This window comes from Euprymna scolopes, chromosome 37 (genome assembly GCF_053919585.1).
Source record: "Euprymna scolopes isolate OS-2025 chromosome 37, ASM5391958v1, whole genome shotgun sequence".
Lineage (NCBI taxonomy): Eukaryota > Metazoa > Mollusca > Cephalopoda > Sepiida > Sepiolidae > Euprymna > Euprymna scolopes.
Window position 1 is genome coordinate 76366407 of NC_136518.1, and position 16374 is coordinate 76382780.

Here is a 16374-nt window from a genome sequence, read left to right on the forward strand (position 1 = left end):
TATTACTACTGACCTTTGTCGGTGCAGAAAACTACTACAGGACAGAGCATACAGTAACCGCAGGTTTCTACCTACTGCATGCAATGCCTGACTTCCGGCGGAATAAGCGGAAGAGTTCATATGAAGAACCAATGATTGTGAAGGCGGTGGCAGCAAGTGTTGCTGGAGCATCTAGAGCAGGATGTGACACGTAAAGACATCCTGGTTATCCACTGCAGTCTAGCAGTCTCCCGTCGTAACGGTTCTCTGTGCCACTGACTTCCCAGGCCGAGAGAGTGGGATTATCCCTGTGCACCGGCCTTCTCACTATAAAACCTTCACGCACAGGTTTGTTTTGCAACTCATCACCGATTACCGATCTGTCAAAGGCACACTCTTCAAGTCCTACGGCAATGGGCACGTGGCAAAAGCAACAGGTGTGGGTGAACATTGGCAGTTGTAGTCATAAACCTACACGTAGGCGGTCCATGGGCAAGTGGTCGCTCTTTTCCCTGAAAGGCAACAGGAGAGTTCGGCAGCACCTGTGGGCAACTGGGCGACTGGGCAGCCTCTTTAGGATAGCACTACCCACCCTGACACGAGGGAGGGAGTTAGAAAAGGTACCCCAAACAAATGCTTGCCCTTCTAGTGTCTGGTCAGCTTACCGTGGTTGACGGACTCATCCACATAGCGGTCGAACAAAAAAAAAAAAAACACAGAAAAAAAAATGATCGGGACATGGAATGTTCGAACTTTGTTGGATAGAGCTATTTCCTCAAGACCTGGAAGAAGAACAGCGCTCATCGCAAGGGAACTCCAGCGTTACCATATAGATATAGTCGCGCTTAGCGAGACCCGGATTGATGACGAGGGATCTCTGAGAGAAGAGGGAGGTGGATGCACTTTCTTCTGGAAAGGAAAGCCGCAAACAGAAGACCGGATTCATGGTGTCGGGTTTGCCATCAGAACAGCTTTGCCGAAGAGCATGCCTGCGCTACCAGTTGGAATCAACGAGCGCCTCATGAAACTGTGCATCCCTCTCAGCAGGATCAGGCATCTCACAATCATCAGCGCTTACGCCCCTACACTCACAAGCTCAGATGATGCCAAGGAGAAGTTTTACGAACAGTTTGACCAAGTCATCAGGTCAACCCTACCAAGCGACAAACTAGTCACCCTTGGAGACTTTAATGCAAGAGGGGGAGAGACTACAGCAGCTGGGAAGGCGTTCTGGCAGACACGGAGTAGGCAAGATCAATGACAATGGTCTGCTCCTTTTTAGCAAGTGTGTAGAGCACAGTATTTGCATCACCAACACCTTTTTCAGAATGGCAGACAAGTATAAGACCACCTGGAGGCACCCACGGTCAAGACACCTGTGCCATGAGAGCCGCTGAGTGCTAGATTGACCACAGATTGGTCAGGGCTGTACTGACACTACACATTGCGCCACCCCATGGAAACCGACCCAAAACTGTTAAGTCCTCCTACAATGTTGCCAGGCTTAACGAGCCATCCTATTAGGCACGATTCCAGCAAGTGCTAGATGAGAAACTCCAAGATCGTGTGACCACTGAAGGCAGCACAGAAAAATGCGCCTCTTTCAAAAAAGCAGTAAATGAGACTGCAAAGGAAGTCCTTGGAGCAAAGACCAGAACCCATGAAGACTGGTTCGATGAGAACGACAAAGTGATCAGAGAAGCCATACATACCAAGAACAAGGCTCACATAGAATGGCTAAATGACCCGTCATCCATCTCCAAGCATGAGAAGTTCAAGGCCCTTCAGGCCAAAGTTCAGACCGATCTCCGAGCAATGCAGGATCAGTGGTGGCAGAACAAAGCATCTGAAGTCCAGCACTATGCTGATACTAATAACATCAAAATATTTTTCAGCTCATTAAAATCTGTTTTCGGCCCCTCTGCACCCGGCAGTGCTCCACTACTGTCGTCAGACGAGAAGACACTCATCAAGGACCAAGAGGGTCTCAGTAGACGCTGGAAGGAGCATTTCAGCACTTTGCTGAACAGGCCCTCATCAGTTGATTCAGAGGCCGTGAATCAGATCCCCCAACAACCCATACAGGATTCACTCGCAAACCCCCCTACCATCGAGGAGATCAAAAAAAGCAATCCACCAGACAACCTCTGGCAGAGCATCGAGAAAGGATGGCATCCCTGCTGAGATCTACAAGGCAGTGGGCCCCAATGCTCTTGAGGCCTATTGTGACGTCCTTCTAACTGCTTGGGAAGAGGAGATAATGCCAGACGATTTTGGCGACGCCCTAATCGTCTCCCTCTATAAGAACAAAGGAAGTAAGTCGGACTGTGGAAACTGCAGGGGTATTTCCCTCCTCTCAATTGCTGGAAAGATCTTTGCACGGGTCATTCTTAACAGACTCATTGCAGTTTCTGAACAGACACTCCCTGAGGCACAGTGCGGCTTCAGGTCTGGCAGGAGTACTGTGGACATGATCTTTGCTTTAAGACAGCTTCAAGAGAAGTGAATTGAACAGAAAAAACTCTACTCTGAATTCATCGACCTGACCAAAGCTTTTGATACCGTCAACAGAGAGGCACTTAGATAGTCCTTGAGCGCATCGGATGTCCTCCAAAGTTTGTGCCAATGATCAGGCTCTTCCACGATGGCATGACTGGTCAGATCCTCTCAAATAGTAATATCACAAACACTTTCACTGTCAACAACAGTGTGAAGCAGGGTTGCGTATTAGCCCCTATCTTTTTCAACATCTTTTTCACCTGTATGCTGTCCCATGCTGTCCAGGATTTGCAGAGGGGTGTCTCCATTCGTTACCGCTTGGATGGCTCACTCTTCGACTTACGGAGACTCACAGCAAAGACAAAAGGCTTGAAAACTTTCATCCGAGAGGTTCTCTTTGTCGATGACTGTGCACTATTGGCCCGTACAGAACAAGACTTGCAACAGATGCTGGATCGCTTCTTTGGGGCATCCAAGCTCTTCGGCTTGACAATCAGTCTTTGAAAGACGGTCGTGCTCCATCAACCTGAACCATACTCCAACCCTCCTCCTCCCACCATCACCATTGACGACACACAACTTGCCAACGTTAATCACTTCAAATATCTAGGAAGCACCATATCTTGTGATCGCTCCTTGGACAGAGAGATTGTCACCAGAATCAGTAAGGCAAGACTTCACAATCAATGAGCACAACATCGGCCTATCTACGAAGCTGAAGGTCTACAATGCTGTGGTCCTTCCCTCCCTGCTCTATGGTTGTGAGACGTGGACAAAGCAAAGACCACCAGTATAGAGGCTACCATCATCATCATTGGGTTGGACACGTGATTCGAATGGACGCATGTCGAATGCCTAAATGCCTGATGTACGGAGAGCTCCAGGCCGGCAAAAGAAACCAGGATCGACCAAAACTACGGTATAAAGACACTGTAAAAGCCAATCTGCAATGGGGTCGTATCAAACCGGGACACCTAGAGGGACATGCTATGGACAGACCAAAATGGCGAGGCCCAACTCACAAGGCTGTTGCCAACTTTGAAGAGGATCGTAGCCAGAAACTCACTGCTTCCAGAGAGAGACACCACAGAGCAGCTTCAACGGTGATCATAACAACTGACTTCCAGTGCCCCCAATGTTCTAGACTATATGCCTCTAGACTGGGGCTGCGGAGCCACCTACGTGTGCACAAATGAGATGCAGAACACAAACGTCATCTTCGGATCCGATGGAAAACCACCCCCAATAGACTCTCCCGACGATTTCGACGTATGAGCTTCCGTCACAATTTCTTAGAAATCCACACAGATGATTTATTTATAGTGGTGAAGGCTTTGTGTAGTACCATCAAAACTTATGATATTTATACTGAAAACTGCCACAGGACAGAGTATACCGTAACCGCAGGTTTTTACATCAGAGTTTTTCTTTCTCCTATGTATATGTCTATACTAAGACTGAGGGTGCATCTCCCCCAGTGATTTAATACGCCCCCAGATACCAACCTGGAAATTTCTACGACTCGGTGCGGTACATAAAACATTTAGACTTCCCAAATGGTCACACATTTGCTACTAGCCAAGCTCAACGTTGCTTAATATCGGTGATATGGCAAAAACCGTTGTGTCAACGTTATTGTGCCGTATATATACGTACAGATATATTTGTATATGATTGTGCCCTATATATATATATATATATATATATATATATATATATATATATATATATTAGGCACCGCCAAAACTGGGGGGGGGGCAGGTAAGTACTTTTTGACTGACGTTCTTTATAAAAATCTACCAAAAATCAGGTAATTATCCAATCAATACGAAATTTTCAGCGATTATTAAGAAAAGAATGAAGTTTATAACCGTGTACTTATTTTTAATAAACGATATATATATATATATATATATATATATATATATTGCTTACAACCTCCCTTGTTTTTTTTTGGGGGGGGGGTTCAAATATGCTTCAAATAATCCTCTGAAACTGAACAAAACATATTGTGTTGTTGTAAGGGACAGGATTATAGATAAAAAAAACCCCAAAAAACTTGTTTGCATACCTTATTTATTCGGTGAATATGTTAAGTAAAATAAGTAATTTAAGTTAAGCAAGAATTTTTTTTTTTAAATATTTATACGAAAAAAGCCATTTTAAAATCTTTGATATATAAATTAACAATTTTTTTAGCGAGCCGAATAACGCATGACCATGATTAAATAGGGAATGCTTTGAAGAATCGATACAAAAAAATCGATAAATATTGTGCCCGTTGTATTAAAAATATCATCATTGTTTCCATCTCGTTTGATAACGTTTGCCGCCTTTCGACCAAACCCGCTGAAAATTTGTTACATGAAGAAGAAATCTTTCTAGACTGGGTCAATTTTAATTTTTATTCTGCTTTAAATTGCTCCCCCCCACACATTTTGGGGGCCTGACCCCCCCCCACACACATACACATTAAAAACCAAACTCATCAAAATGGTCAACCATCCAGTACTTACAAAAGACAAAAAATTTAGAAAAAAAATAAACAAATTAATTCTTTCAAAAACCTTTTTTTTATAACTATTTATGTACGTTTTTTGTGCAAGACAAAAAACGTCAATTGTTAACTTTTGGAGAAAATTTAACATTTAAAATTAAATTAAAAATAGTAAAAAAAAGTTTTACATTATTCTGCTTTCTATATGATAAAATTCAGGGTTTAACTTTCTGTAGAAAAAAAAGTTACTCAGAAATAATGGATTTTAATAAATGTAATTTCATTTTAAAAAACAACAACGTGATTTTTCGACCATTTTTGGCGGTGTCTAATATGTGTATGTGTGTGTGTGTGTGTGTATGTATATATATATATATATGCTTGCATATATATATATATATTTCCATATATATATGCATGTATATATGTATATATTACATATATATGTATGTATATATTGCATGCACACATATATATATATGGAAATATTTTGATATTTTACTTTTTATTCATATCAATCCTTTAATGTCTGAAACTTAATGCTATTACAGAGCACATAAGAAATAAATAACGAACTCCTTTATTCATTCAATTTGCAGTCTAATGCTCTACAACCACGCTATTACAATGAATCTGCTTTTTTTTAAGATGAAGGACTGATTCGCTGAGATTTTATTATTTCCCTGGGACGGTGTAACGTAAAATATTCCCTTGTAAAAATTCTTCTTTTTTTTATCTATAAGAGAGATAGACTATTCTTATGATATGATTTATTTCGATTTTCGATACTTATCGGATGAATTTCTGCACAAAACATACTTAAGAACACTGCCAGACATAAATTACGTTTGTGTGAATTTTGCAAAAGATTAGCTCAATCGTTTCGGAACCTATGAGGAGGGAACTCATGCACACAAAGTGACTTTTATAGAATAGAGAAGCGTATATTAATATTCCGTTTTTTCCTTGCTCAATTTCCTTGAATACACTGTCTGAAATTGTTAAATAACTTTTTGATGCAAATATAATAAACTTCATATTTGTTTCCTGTAATGCATTAACCTGCAAAATTTTTTGTATATTTTGCGAACCTCTTCCCTCTGATGAGAAGAATTGCATTCTTCGATATTAAATTAATTTGGTTAGACTTTAAAATTACAAATCTCTGAGACATTACCATTAACCTTACCCATAGTAACGAAACATAGTCTTTAATTGTCGTCGCCCAGGTCTTCACTTACCAACTGACACATTTGCGCCGGCCAGGCGGAATGGGTGAGGTGGAAGGGACCTAGCGAATGAGCTCTTTCTGGTCGACGAACTGCATGTTAAAACCACGGGAGACGTCGTTAAAGAACGGCGGGCGACAAGAGGACTACGTTTAATCTTTGAATTGAAGTAGATACCAGAAGCCGATCTCCACGTCGTATATGAATAATAACGCCAAGCTGTTATGTGTTTATGCTAACGCAAATCAAACACTCTTATTAAAAAGCATATCCCCATTTCTGATATAGAATTATTACTAAATCTTCCAATTAACAAATATTTAAAACATATGAGTAAGTAACTTTTTAATACCATGTTTTAAAACAGTGGCTCTGAAATTATGACAATATAATGACAATAAGAAGCCCCCAAAATAAATGTTTACCCTTGGTTGAACCTGCAGATTGATTCCAAATGAATTCCTTAACCTTTTAAATTTACATTTTCTTTGACTTATCCGCTGCATCAAAATTCAATTAAAAAACCATAGGATGTAATATAAAATTCAATGGAAACACCATAAAACTTAACATAAAAATTCCATAGAAATACACTGAAACTTAACATAAACTCTCAATAAAAAAACAGTATAAAACTTCCATTCCATAGAAACACAGTAACACTTACCATAAACATTCAATAGAAACACTATCAAACTTGACATAAAAATTCCATATGAACACAATCAAACTTAACATAAATATTCAATAGAAATACCATAAAACTTGACATAAAAATTCAATAAAACACCATAAAACTTGACAAAAATTCAATAGGAACGCCATAAAACTTGATATAAACATTCAGTAGAAACACCATAAAACTTAACATAAAAAAATTAATAAAAACACCATCAAACTCAACATAAAAATGTGATATATACCAACTGTTCAATATGTTATATACTAACTGCTTTTTATTCAATACTAGCATTTCAGTCCGGCGTTGCCCGGGTGTTTGGATGTGTCTGTTGAACAAAAGAAAAAGCAAAAAAAAAGTGGTAGTAGGAAGGCAGGCTCGAACCCGTACCGCGAAGGAGAAAAAGAACGGAGTAAAAACATGACGTCTATGCCGTTACGACCACCGCCAATCAGAAGCGACATTTTTTTTTAAATTAAGGCTAGACAATCTAAAGGAGAGGATAACTTTCAAATATATCGGCGAAAAAAGTGACCCCACCTGTAGAAAAGTGCCTAGTGGAAGGTGAATTAATGTTTTAAGCCAATTTTTTTATATTTGTCGTATGAAAGGTCGAACTGCAAAACGATACTGATCTTAGTAAAATCCTTCGCCTTTGTCGAAAGTTTTAGGCAGACATGCAAACATACATACATACATACATACATTTATATATTGATAACTAATAATTTTCGACCTAAACCGATTAAAAAGCTTGTCCTATCTGTGAATACCCTTTATGTAAAATTTCAAATGTTTAGACCAGAAATTGTCTGAGTAATTTGGAAGAGACCGCAGAGATCAATTTATTTTTTAAAATTTGGCCCCTTTTTTGACCCCTTAACATTTATTGTTTTGGGCCCCAGTAAAGTTATTAAGTTAGATCTATGTCCAAGGAACCTATATCTAAAATTGCAAGTGTTTAGACGCAAAATTGTCGGAGGAGTTTGGTAGAGTTCTCAAAGGTCAAATCGTTGAACATTGACGCCTTAGTCGCCAAATTTCTGGCCGAAAACCGATCACATCGATTTTCCCAAATCTCAGTACTCTGTATATAAAATTTCGAGTTTGTAGACTAAAAATTGACAGAGTTATTGCGTAGGGAAATGTACACAGACAGACAGATACACAGACACACAGACAGACACACAGACACGTTCACTTTTATAGATATACTAGCATGTGCCCGGCGTTGCCCGGCGTTGCCTGGGGAATTGGAGGTGTATGCTGAGCAAAAAAAAAAACAAACAAAAAAAAACGGGTCAATTTTTTAAAGTTTGATCCCTATTAAGAACCCCTAAAATTTATTGTTTTGGGCTCAAACCAACACACAGAGAAGACAGACAGACACACAGACACACATACACGTTCACTCATAGATAGATAGATAGATAGATAGATAGGTTTATTTAACAAAAATATATACGCATACATAAATATATATGGAAACAATTTCGTGTTTACTATAAACTTTTTTCGCAAATATTATGCAAGTATAAATCATGTAGAATATCTGCATGAATATAATTACAGGTAATAGTAAAGTAAAGATGATTATCCCATTAAAAAACCGAAGCAACTAATAGGGAATTAATTAAAATGAATGTTTAAAAGAATATGCAAATTAGCTAGATCGTTTGCTGGTGAATGCATTTCCACAACCAAGATATAAGAAAATTGTATTTTCTTTTCAAATAAATAGAAAAGAGGATTTTTAATATGAATATCGATACACACAAAAGAAAACCAAATTTATAAGAGTATAGATAGATAGATAGATAGAAGACAGATATGATCTACCAACTGTTTTTCATTCACTATGTGATTTACTAACTGTTTTTATTTAATGCATTAATTACTATATGTTTTTATTTAATAGGTAATCTACCAACATTTTTTTACAATTTCATATGTGATCTTCTGTTGTATTAAATATGTGATCCGTTAACAGTTTTTTTCTAATATGTGATCTACCAACTGTTTTTTTATTCAATATGTGATTTACCAACTGTTTTTTTATTTAATATATTAATTACCATATGTTTTTATTTAATAGGTAATCTACCAACATTTTTTTACAATTTGATATGTGATCTTCTGTTTTATTCAATATGTGATCCACTAACAGTTTTTTTTCCAATATGTGATCTACCACCTGTTTTTTATTCAATATGTGATCTACCAAGTGTTTTTTTTTATTTAATATATTAACTACCATATGTTTTTATTTTATAGGTAATCTACCAACATTTTTTAAAATTTGATATGTGATCTTCTGTTTTATTCAATATGTGATCCACTAACAGTTTTTTTTTAATTTTTTATGTAATCTTCCATCTGTTTTTTATTCGATATGTATCTACCAAATGTTTTTTATTCAATATGTAATCTATCAACTTTTTATGCAGTATGTGATCTACTAAATCGTTTGTAATTCAATATGTTATATACTAAATGGTAACTTATCCAATATGCTTTCTACCAAATATTTTAATTCAATACGTAGTCTACTTAATGTTTTTATTCGATAAGTAGTCTAGCAAATGGTTTCTAATTTAATGTATGATCTACCGAAGGCTTTTGATTTAATATGTGATCTACGACATAGTTTCCAATTTAATATGTTATATTGCAAGTGTTTCTGATTCAATATGTGATCATCCAAATCAATGCACTTAAATCAATATTTTATCCATCAAATTGATTTTAATATAATACGTGCTCTATCAAACGGTTTCTAATTCAATATGTGATCTACAAAACTGTACATATTATCTAACACATCTAATTCAATATGGGACTTAGAAATAGTGATTTATTTAGTATGTTTTCTAACAAATGGTTCGGTTTTCAATATGTTATCTAATAAATGGCTTCTAATTCAATATATGATCTATCAAATGGTTCGTAATTCAATATATTATCTACCAAATTATTTCTAGTAAAATATATCATCTACCAAATGGTTTTCAGGTCAATATGTGATCTACCAAATGGTTTCTAATCAAATATATAATATACTCAATTTTTATAACTGAATATGTGAGATACCAAATGAACATCAATTCTAACATGTGATCTACCAATTGCTTTCTCTTTCAAAATTTTCTATCAATAAAATGTCGTCTACAAAATTGATCTTTTATTCACCAAATTGTTTTTAATCCAATATGTGATCTACCAAAATGGTTTCTAATCTAATATGTGATATACCGAATATTATAAGCAGCAGTCTTAGCACGTATGCAAATTAAGAAAGTGTTCATGCGCTGACGTTACGGGGAGAAGTAAGAAAAATAAAACAAAAAACGACAGCACGTCGTCAAGCGGGAGATGAAAACTGTGTGCCGGGAAAAATGGATGTGTGCAATTGAGGGTAAGAAAGCGCTGAGTATGGCCGGCGTCAAGTGACGGGGATAGAAACTTTTAAAACCACGAATAACTTCTTAAAAAATATCCCGAGTTGGATTTTCTTTCTTTCTTTTTTATCTCTTCTTTGTAGCGGTACCAGACTGCGTGCGGGTTCGAGTGGTTAAAACGTAAAAACACGGTTAAAGTGTAACGCCCACGTTATAAAAAAATAAAGATATATGAATATACACACATACACACATAGATAGATAGATAGATAGATGGAAAAGGACAGAAGGAGAGATAAATAGATAAATAGATAAATAGATAGACAGTGAATAGTGTGCCAGAGTTGTATTATAATTAAATGCCGTTATTTGATAGAAAGAAGCGCAAATGAGCTTCAATCTATGATTTCTCCTCGCCAAACTTTGACAAGAAACACTTGTCTAGCTGTAAACACTATTAATAATCCCCCCACTCTTTATCTGTGCCTAAACCTAAACGTAGATTTCATGAACAAAGCTTCTTTCTTAGAACTGCACGCCTGTGGAACTGTCTTCCGTTTTCCTGATTTCCAGCTGTCTACAATATGGTTGTCTTCAAGTCCAATATAAACAAGTTCTTGATGAGTCGTTCCACTTAAGTTAACAAATTTACCGAATTTCCATTACTAACCATTACTATATTGTCCTTTTGACTACTGTACACTCTTTAACCTTTATCCTCGAGTGGCCTCTGGGCCTTGATAAGTGGTGATGCCTATGTAAAAAAAAAAATGCCCCTGTTGCGATTCGAAATCGGCCCGTTGAGTTCGGTTTCTACGTCTTGATGGCACCCTTTTCTCGTAATTTGAGTTGAAGAAACAAAGAGAAAGAGAGAGAGAGAAATTTGATTTGAAGAAACAAAGAGAAAGAGAGAGAGAAAGAGAGAGAGAGAGAGAGAGAGAGAGAGAGAGGGAGGGGGTGAAGTATGGGGTATGAGAGGGAGTAAAACTATCTGGTCAAATTTCAGTTACGAGGTACATGACAAAAAAATCACCCATGTTCCGGGCAATGTATTAGTTTTACGTGTTGTTTTGCTGCCACTTTGCAACATAGAAATATCAGCGCCAAATGTGTTAGAGACTTCTCGACTTTTCTCGCGAGCAAAATTCCTCACCCCCACCCATTCATATTTTTTTATTCCTCCTCTGTCTCCCTTCTATCCCTATCCATCTTTCTCCCACTATCTCCCTCTCTTTTTCACAAATACACATTCGTTTTTTTTTTGTTTTTTTTTATACACTTTTATGCATTGTTAACTTTTTCTTTTTCTATTTCTTATTGGCTGTTTCTGCTTTTATGACGAGCGTCTTTTTAACAACGTTTGAGTGTTTCGCAGAGCACTGACGTGTCGGTCGGGCCTAAAAGAGCTGTTAACTAGACGCGCGGCTCCAGAAAGTCGCCGACGAGTTACGCAGGCCAATTAAAACGGTGTTTATTGTGGCCAGTGCCGCTCGGGGCCAATGTAAGTAATGATAATTGAACCGCTGTATTCACTCGTAGTTACTAATCACAGATTGTAGTTGCTTAATTAGAACCAATAGCCGGCGGCGAAAACGCAACGGTGTGGGGGGCTGGGGAAACGCTAACCTTGTTACCTTTCTAAATGTGTGGTGTGTATACGCGTGCGTGGAGACGTCAGTTTGCACTTGGGTACATGCATATAATTCACGCTGATATGTTTCTGGATAATAGAGTGAAATTAGGTGTATATAGAAATGTGTGTGTTTTCCTCCCTTTCGTTTGTGTACGCATGTGTAATTGCATCTATGGGAGCTCAAAAGTGTATGCATGTATGGAGATGACTTTGATACGTTGTATATGTTTAAACGAGGTTTCGCCTTACAGTTGAAAGAAATAAATGCTTTTTTACAGCCCATCTCTCTTTCCATACAGAATTCTCGTTAAACTTTTTATGTTTCCCTGCAGTAAACATGTGTAATTGTGATGTTGTTAGAGTTGTTATATGAATTATAGGTGGTGGTGGTGGTGGCGGTAGATAGCAGCGTAATGGGGACTGACATTATAAAAATGGCGTCAAGAGTTCAAGTCTTGATTTGTCCACCGTGACCTTTTGGCTAGATGCATAGTGTAGTATCTGTTCTGATACTAAACTTAATTTTTTTCTGTCTTTAGTCACTGATGGAGAAATCCTTCTTGACAGAGGTAATTTAACTTTTTGTGCGCCATTATTTTGTGGGGCTGGATTTTCCACACAATAATCCTGACCATGTATCTAACTCTGCCCTCGCGGGGAGAGGCAAGTAACCTCAAGATAATAGTTTCAAATCAACTATTCTATTCGGTTCTGAAGAATACTGGCGCAACCTATATCACAGTTCTTCTTAGAACTGCACGCCTGTGGAACTCTGTTCCGACTGCCTGCTTCCCACCTTACTACAACTTGGATGTGTTCGAGTCCAATGTTAACAAATTCCTAATGAACCGCACCCTTAAGTAAACACTTCATCAAATCTTCACACTAACGTACTGTACTTGCAATAACCCTTATCCCTGAGTGGCTTCCGGGCCTTGATAAGTGGTGACCACCGTATAAAAAAAAGTTGCGTAACTTATTATCGCACTAATTATCTATCGAAAAAGTAGGAGCTAAAAATTACTCATTAATTTCAAGCCCTATTACATTGACGCCATATTGAATCCCTGTGCTCATTTTACAAGGACTGCCATGAAATAACTTGGTTCCATCAGCTAGAATCGAAACTAAAACATTAACCGTTCCAATCGTTCTCAACCGACGTTTCTATTGAGAGAAACGTAATAAAGCCTAAATATTAACCGACTAGAAGAAATGGATTTTATGTAAGCATGCACAGAAAGAAGTAAAAACATATCGGCCAGTTGAAATGAACATTCCGCATTTCAACTTGACGATATATGTCTGTACGCGTTATTCATCCATCCAAACAAAGATTTTACACGTTATAAACCATCCTTGTTGTATGATTACTATTTCCTGTTAATTTCAGTGTTATGCGACCAGTAGTTTACGAGTTTATCAGTTAAATATTTTCACACACATACATCTACTGTTTTCTTAATATAGATGATAAAAAAATTGATTAAAAGCGATTTTTTTAATTAAAAAATTTATTTATTTTTTCGTTGATGGTCTTCCACTCGTGTTTGAATAATTATTATGGAGGGCTTTTATTCGTTGTACTTTTATCTGATCACCCCTCAATCTACACATCTAAAAATAAGATACTACATTTTTGTGAACATCCACACCAAAGAAAAAACAAACAATTATTTTACAATTTAGAATGGGTGATAAGTTTCGCACATAAATTTAACGTAAACTGGGCCTCCACTTCCGAGACATTATAGCATTTTACAGCAGTTAAGCTAAATCTTTTAATTTGCTCTAGGAGATAAATCTTATGCGTTTATTCTTTTTTGAAGGGGGATATACCTTTTAAAGTGATTACTCCTCAGCGTAAATACCCATGATCAACTTGAGTAGCAGCAAAATCCCCCCTTTTATTCTAAAAGATTCTAAAGATTCTAAAAGATTCTATAGATTCTAAAAGATTCTATAGATTCCGAAAAATGGCATACCCTCACAGGTTATTTCCTGGCACCGTTTGCTTTGGAATTTTCTCGTTGTTTCCTGCTCTCCAACCGTATGATCATGAAGGAATTTAAATATCTGCCCTGAACCCGATTACAGTAGGTCATTTAGCTTCAGTTGCAATGTGCTTTTGTTAGAGTGGACAGAAGTAAATAATTAAAAAAAGATCAATGTGCTGTTTGTAAAAATATATCCGTCCGGTCACCATCCATATCGATAAGGAGCAATAATGATAATAATCTACTTAATGAATTGTTGTGCTTAAATGTATTAATATAATTAAATGGTTGTGGGGAGGTAAATTATGTTCTCAACTTCTTTACTAACTATGAATATCTATGAATGTCATATAGAGACCAAGTGTTTGCCCCAGGAAGTGTGTGGGGGGGTCCCCGTGATATAAAGATATATAGAAACAATGTCGAGATTAGTGGAGAGCACATACAGCGCCCAACATTCCCAAAATGATAATCCATCTGGTACTAGTCAGGCTGAACGTTCTTTAACTTCGGTGAATTGACGAGAACTGGTGTGTCAATATCATCATGCACTATATATATATATATATATATATATATATATATATATATATATATATATATATATATATTTGTTGTTGTTGTTGTTGTATTTTTTCAAACGGTAGATTCGGTTAATATTGGTTTCGCCTCGAAGCTCGATATTTTAGAAAGTCGCCCATAATTTGTTTGAACGTATATATAACATTTTTTTAAATTTATTTTTATTATTTTTAAAACATTAAAGGGTTTTCGAGTTAATTAACTCTCATCAGCGTAGCTCAGACCATGTTTCCAGAGTCCGGCGCCTTAACCGTTAGGCCACGAACCCTAGATGAATTTACTGTTTATTTTCATCACTTATAAACTTAGATTTAATTAACTCGAAACACGCGTGTACATAGATTACTGTTTTAAAAAAAACAAAAATAAATTTTTAAATGTTATACATATATATATATATATATATATATATATATATATATATATATATATATATCTATATACTTTTATAATATATTGTTTCACTTGGAACAAACACTCATTTATATGCTCATCTAAAAAAATAGGTTCAATTTTATTTGTAGCTTTTGTTATTATTTTTTATACATATTTAACACAGATGTATGCCCTCACTGGTATAAAATAATAAAAAGCACATACATGCAAAGAACTATATATAAAAATATCAATAAAGAGCCGAAACAATTTTACGCTTCTATATTAAATAAACTGACTCCTTTTTTTTAGATGAGCATAATATGTATGTTCCCAGTACAGTGGTGTATTATAAAATATGTATATTAGGTGAAGTACAAAGTTTTTGCGGACATTTTAATTTTGATTTCAAATGATGCATTTTCAAATAATCTTTTGTTATAATACCTTTACTTTTTATATCATTTTAAAGAGCGTTTTCGTTCTATCTAATCGTTTAAATTACAATGGTTAAAAAAAAATTATGCCTTCTTTTCAGAAAGAAAGCCATTCCTGACAACTGCTCGACTGGGCTTTAATTCATAGCCCCCCCCCTTCAAAATATCTATAACAAACAATCGCATAGCTACAAACACTATCAACAATTTCCCCTACTTTGTGCTTTAATTTAACCCCTAGTTCCATGAACAAAGATTCTTTCTGCTTTCCAACTGACTACAATATGGTCTTCAAGTCTAATGTAAACAAGTTTTTGTTAAGTTGTCCCTTTAAATTATCAAATTTACTCAATTTTTCCACTAATGATCACAATGCTATTTTCTCATTAACCACCGTAATCTTATAAACCCGTATCCTCGAGTGGTCTTCAGACCTTGATAAGTAGTGTCTCCATAAAATAAATATAAAGTAAATAAAAATGTGCTACACAAATGACACTTTAAATTTTTCATAATCCTCTTTTATATATCAAACTCAATGCATGTGTGAATGTTTGTTGGTCATATATACAGAAAGAATGACTAGAGAATCTATATAAAAGTGTACTCTTATGAAAAATTAGCCGAGGAAGACAACGGAAGTGTTCTCACGTTTCTAATGTATCCCTAAAGGGGCTATGAAGACGTAACATCCTAAAACCTTTAAATATAGCCCATTTTTATGAAATATAAATCATATACATATACTAACGGGACCTGTGGAAATTCCACAGTGGATTCTTTCATGTGTAATACATATTGTGGATGTTCGCCCTAGTATTATTGTAGCTTTTTTGTAAAAACGGCAAAACGATTTATCTACGTAAGCCCAGTCGTAAAATACGATTAAATATGATATTTTAATTTATGCAGATTTTTTGTGTATTATTATAGAGTCAATTTTCTATCGATTCTTACATATTATAAAGTTGTGATTTTAAAAATAATAAAATATATCCGTATGACTTGGGTGCATCGGCTTGAATCGAAACCGAAACCAAAACTTTACATATATATATATATATATATA

The 16374-nt window shown here is 36.2% G+C and overlaps 1 protein-coding gene across 1 annotated transcript; it reads left to right on the top strand.

The window, feature by feature from the left end:
* The first annotated feature begins 706 nt into the window (after positions 1–706).
* On the top strand, positions 707–1240 carry LOC145261191 (protein CFDP2-like). The gene has a single exon (XM_080119512.1). It carries the CDS (start codon positions 707–709, stop codon positions 1238–1240), a length of 534 nt encoding a protein of 177 aa, XP_079975638.1.
* Positions 1241–16374: the final 15134 nt, after the last annotated feature.

What these genes read in the sequence shown, in the direction of transcription:
- LOC145261191 (XM_080119512.1), top strand. Translation starts at nt 707, where the DNA reads ATGATCGGGACATGGAATGTTCGAACTTTGTTGGATAGAGCTATTTCC.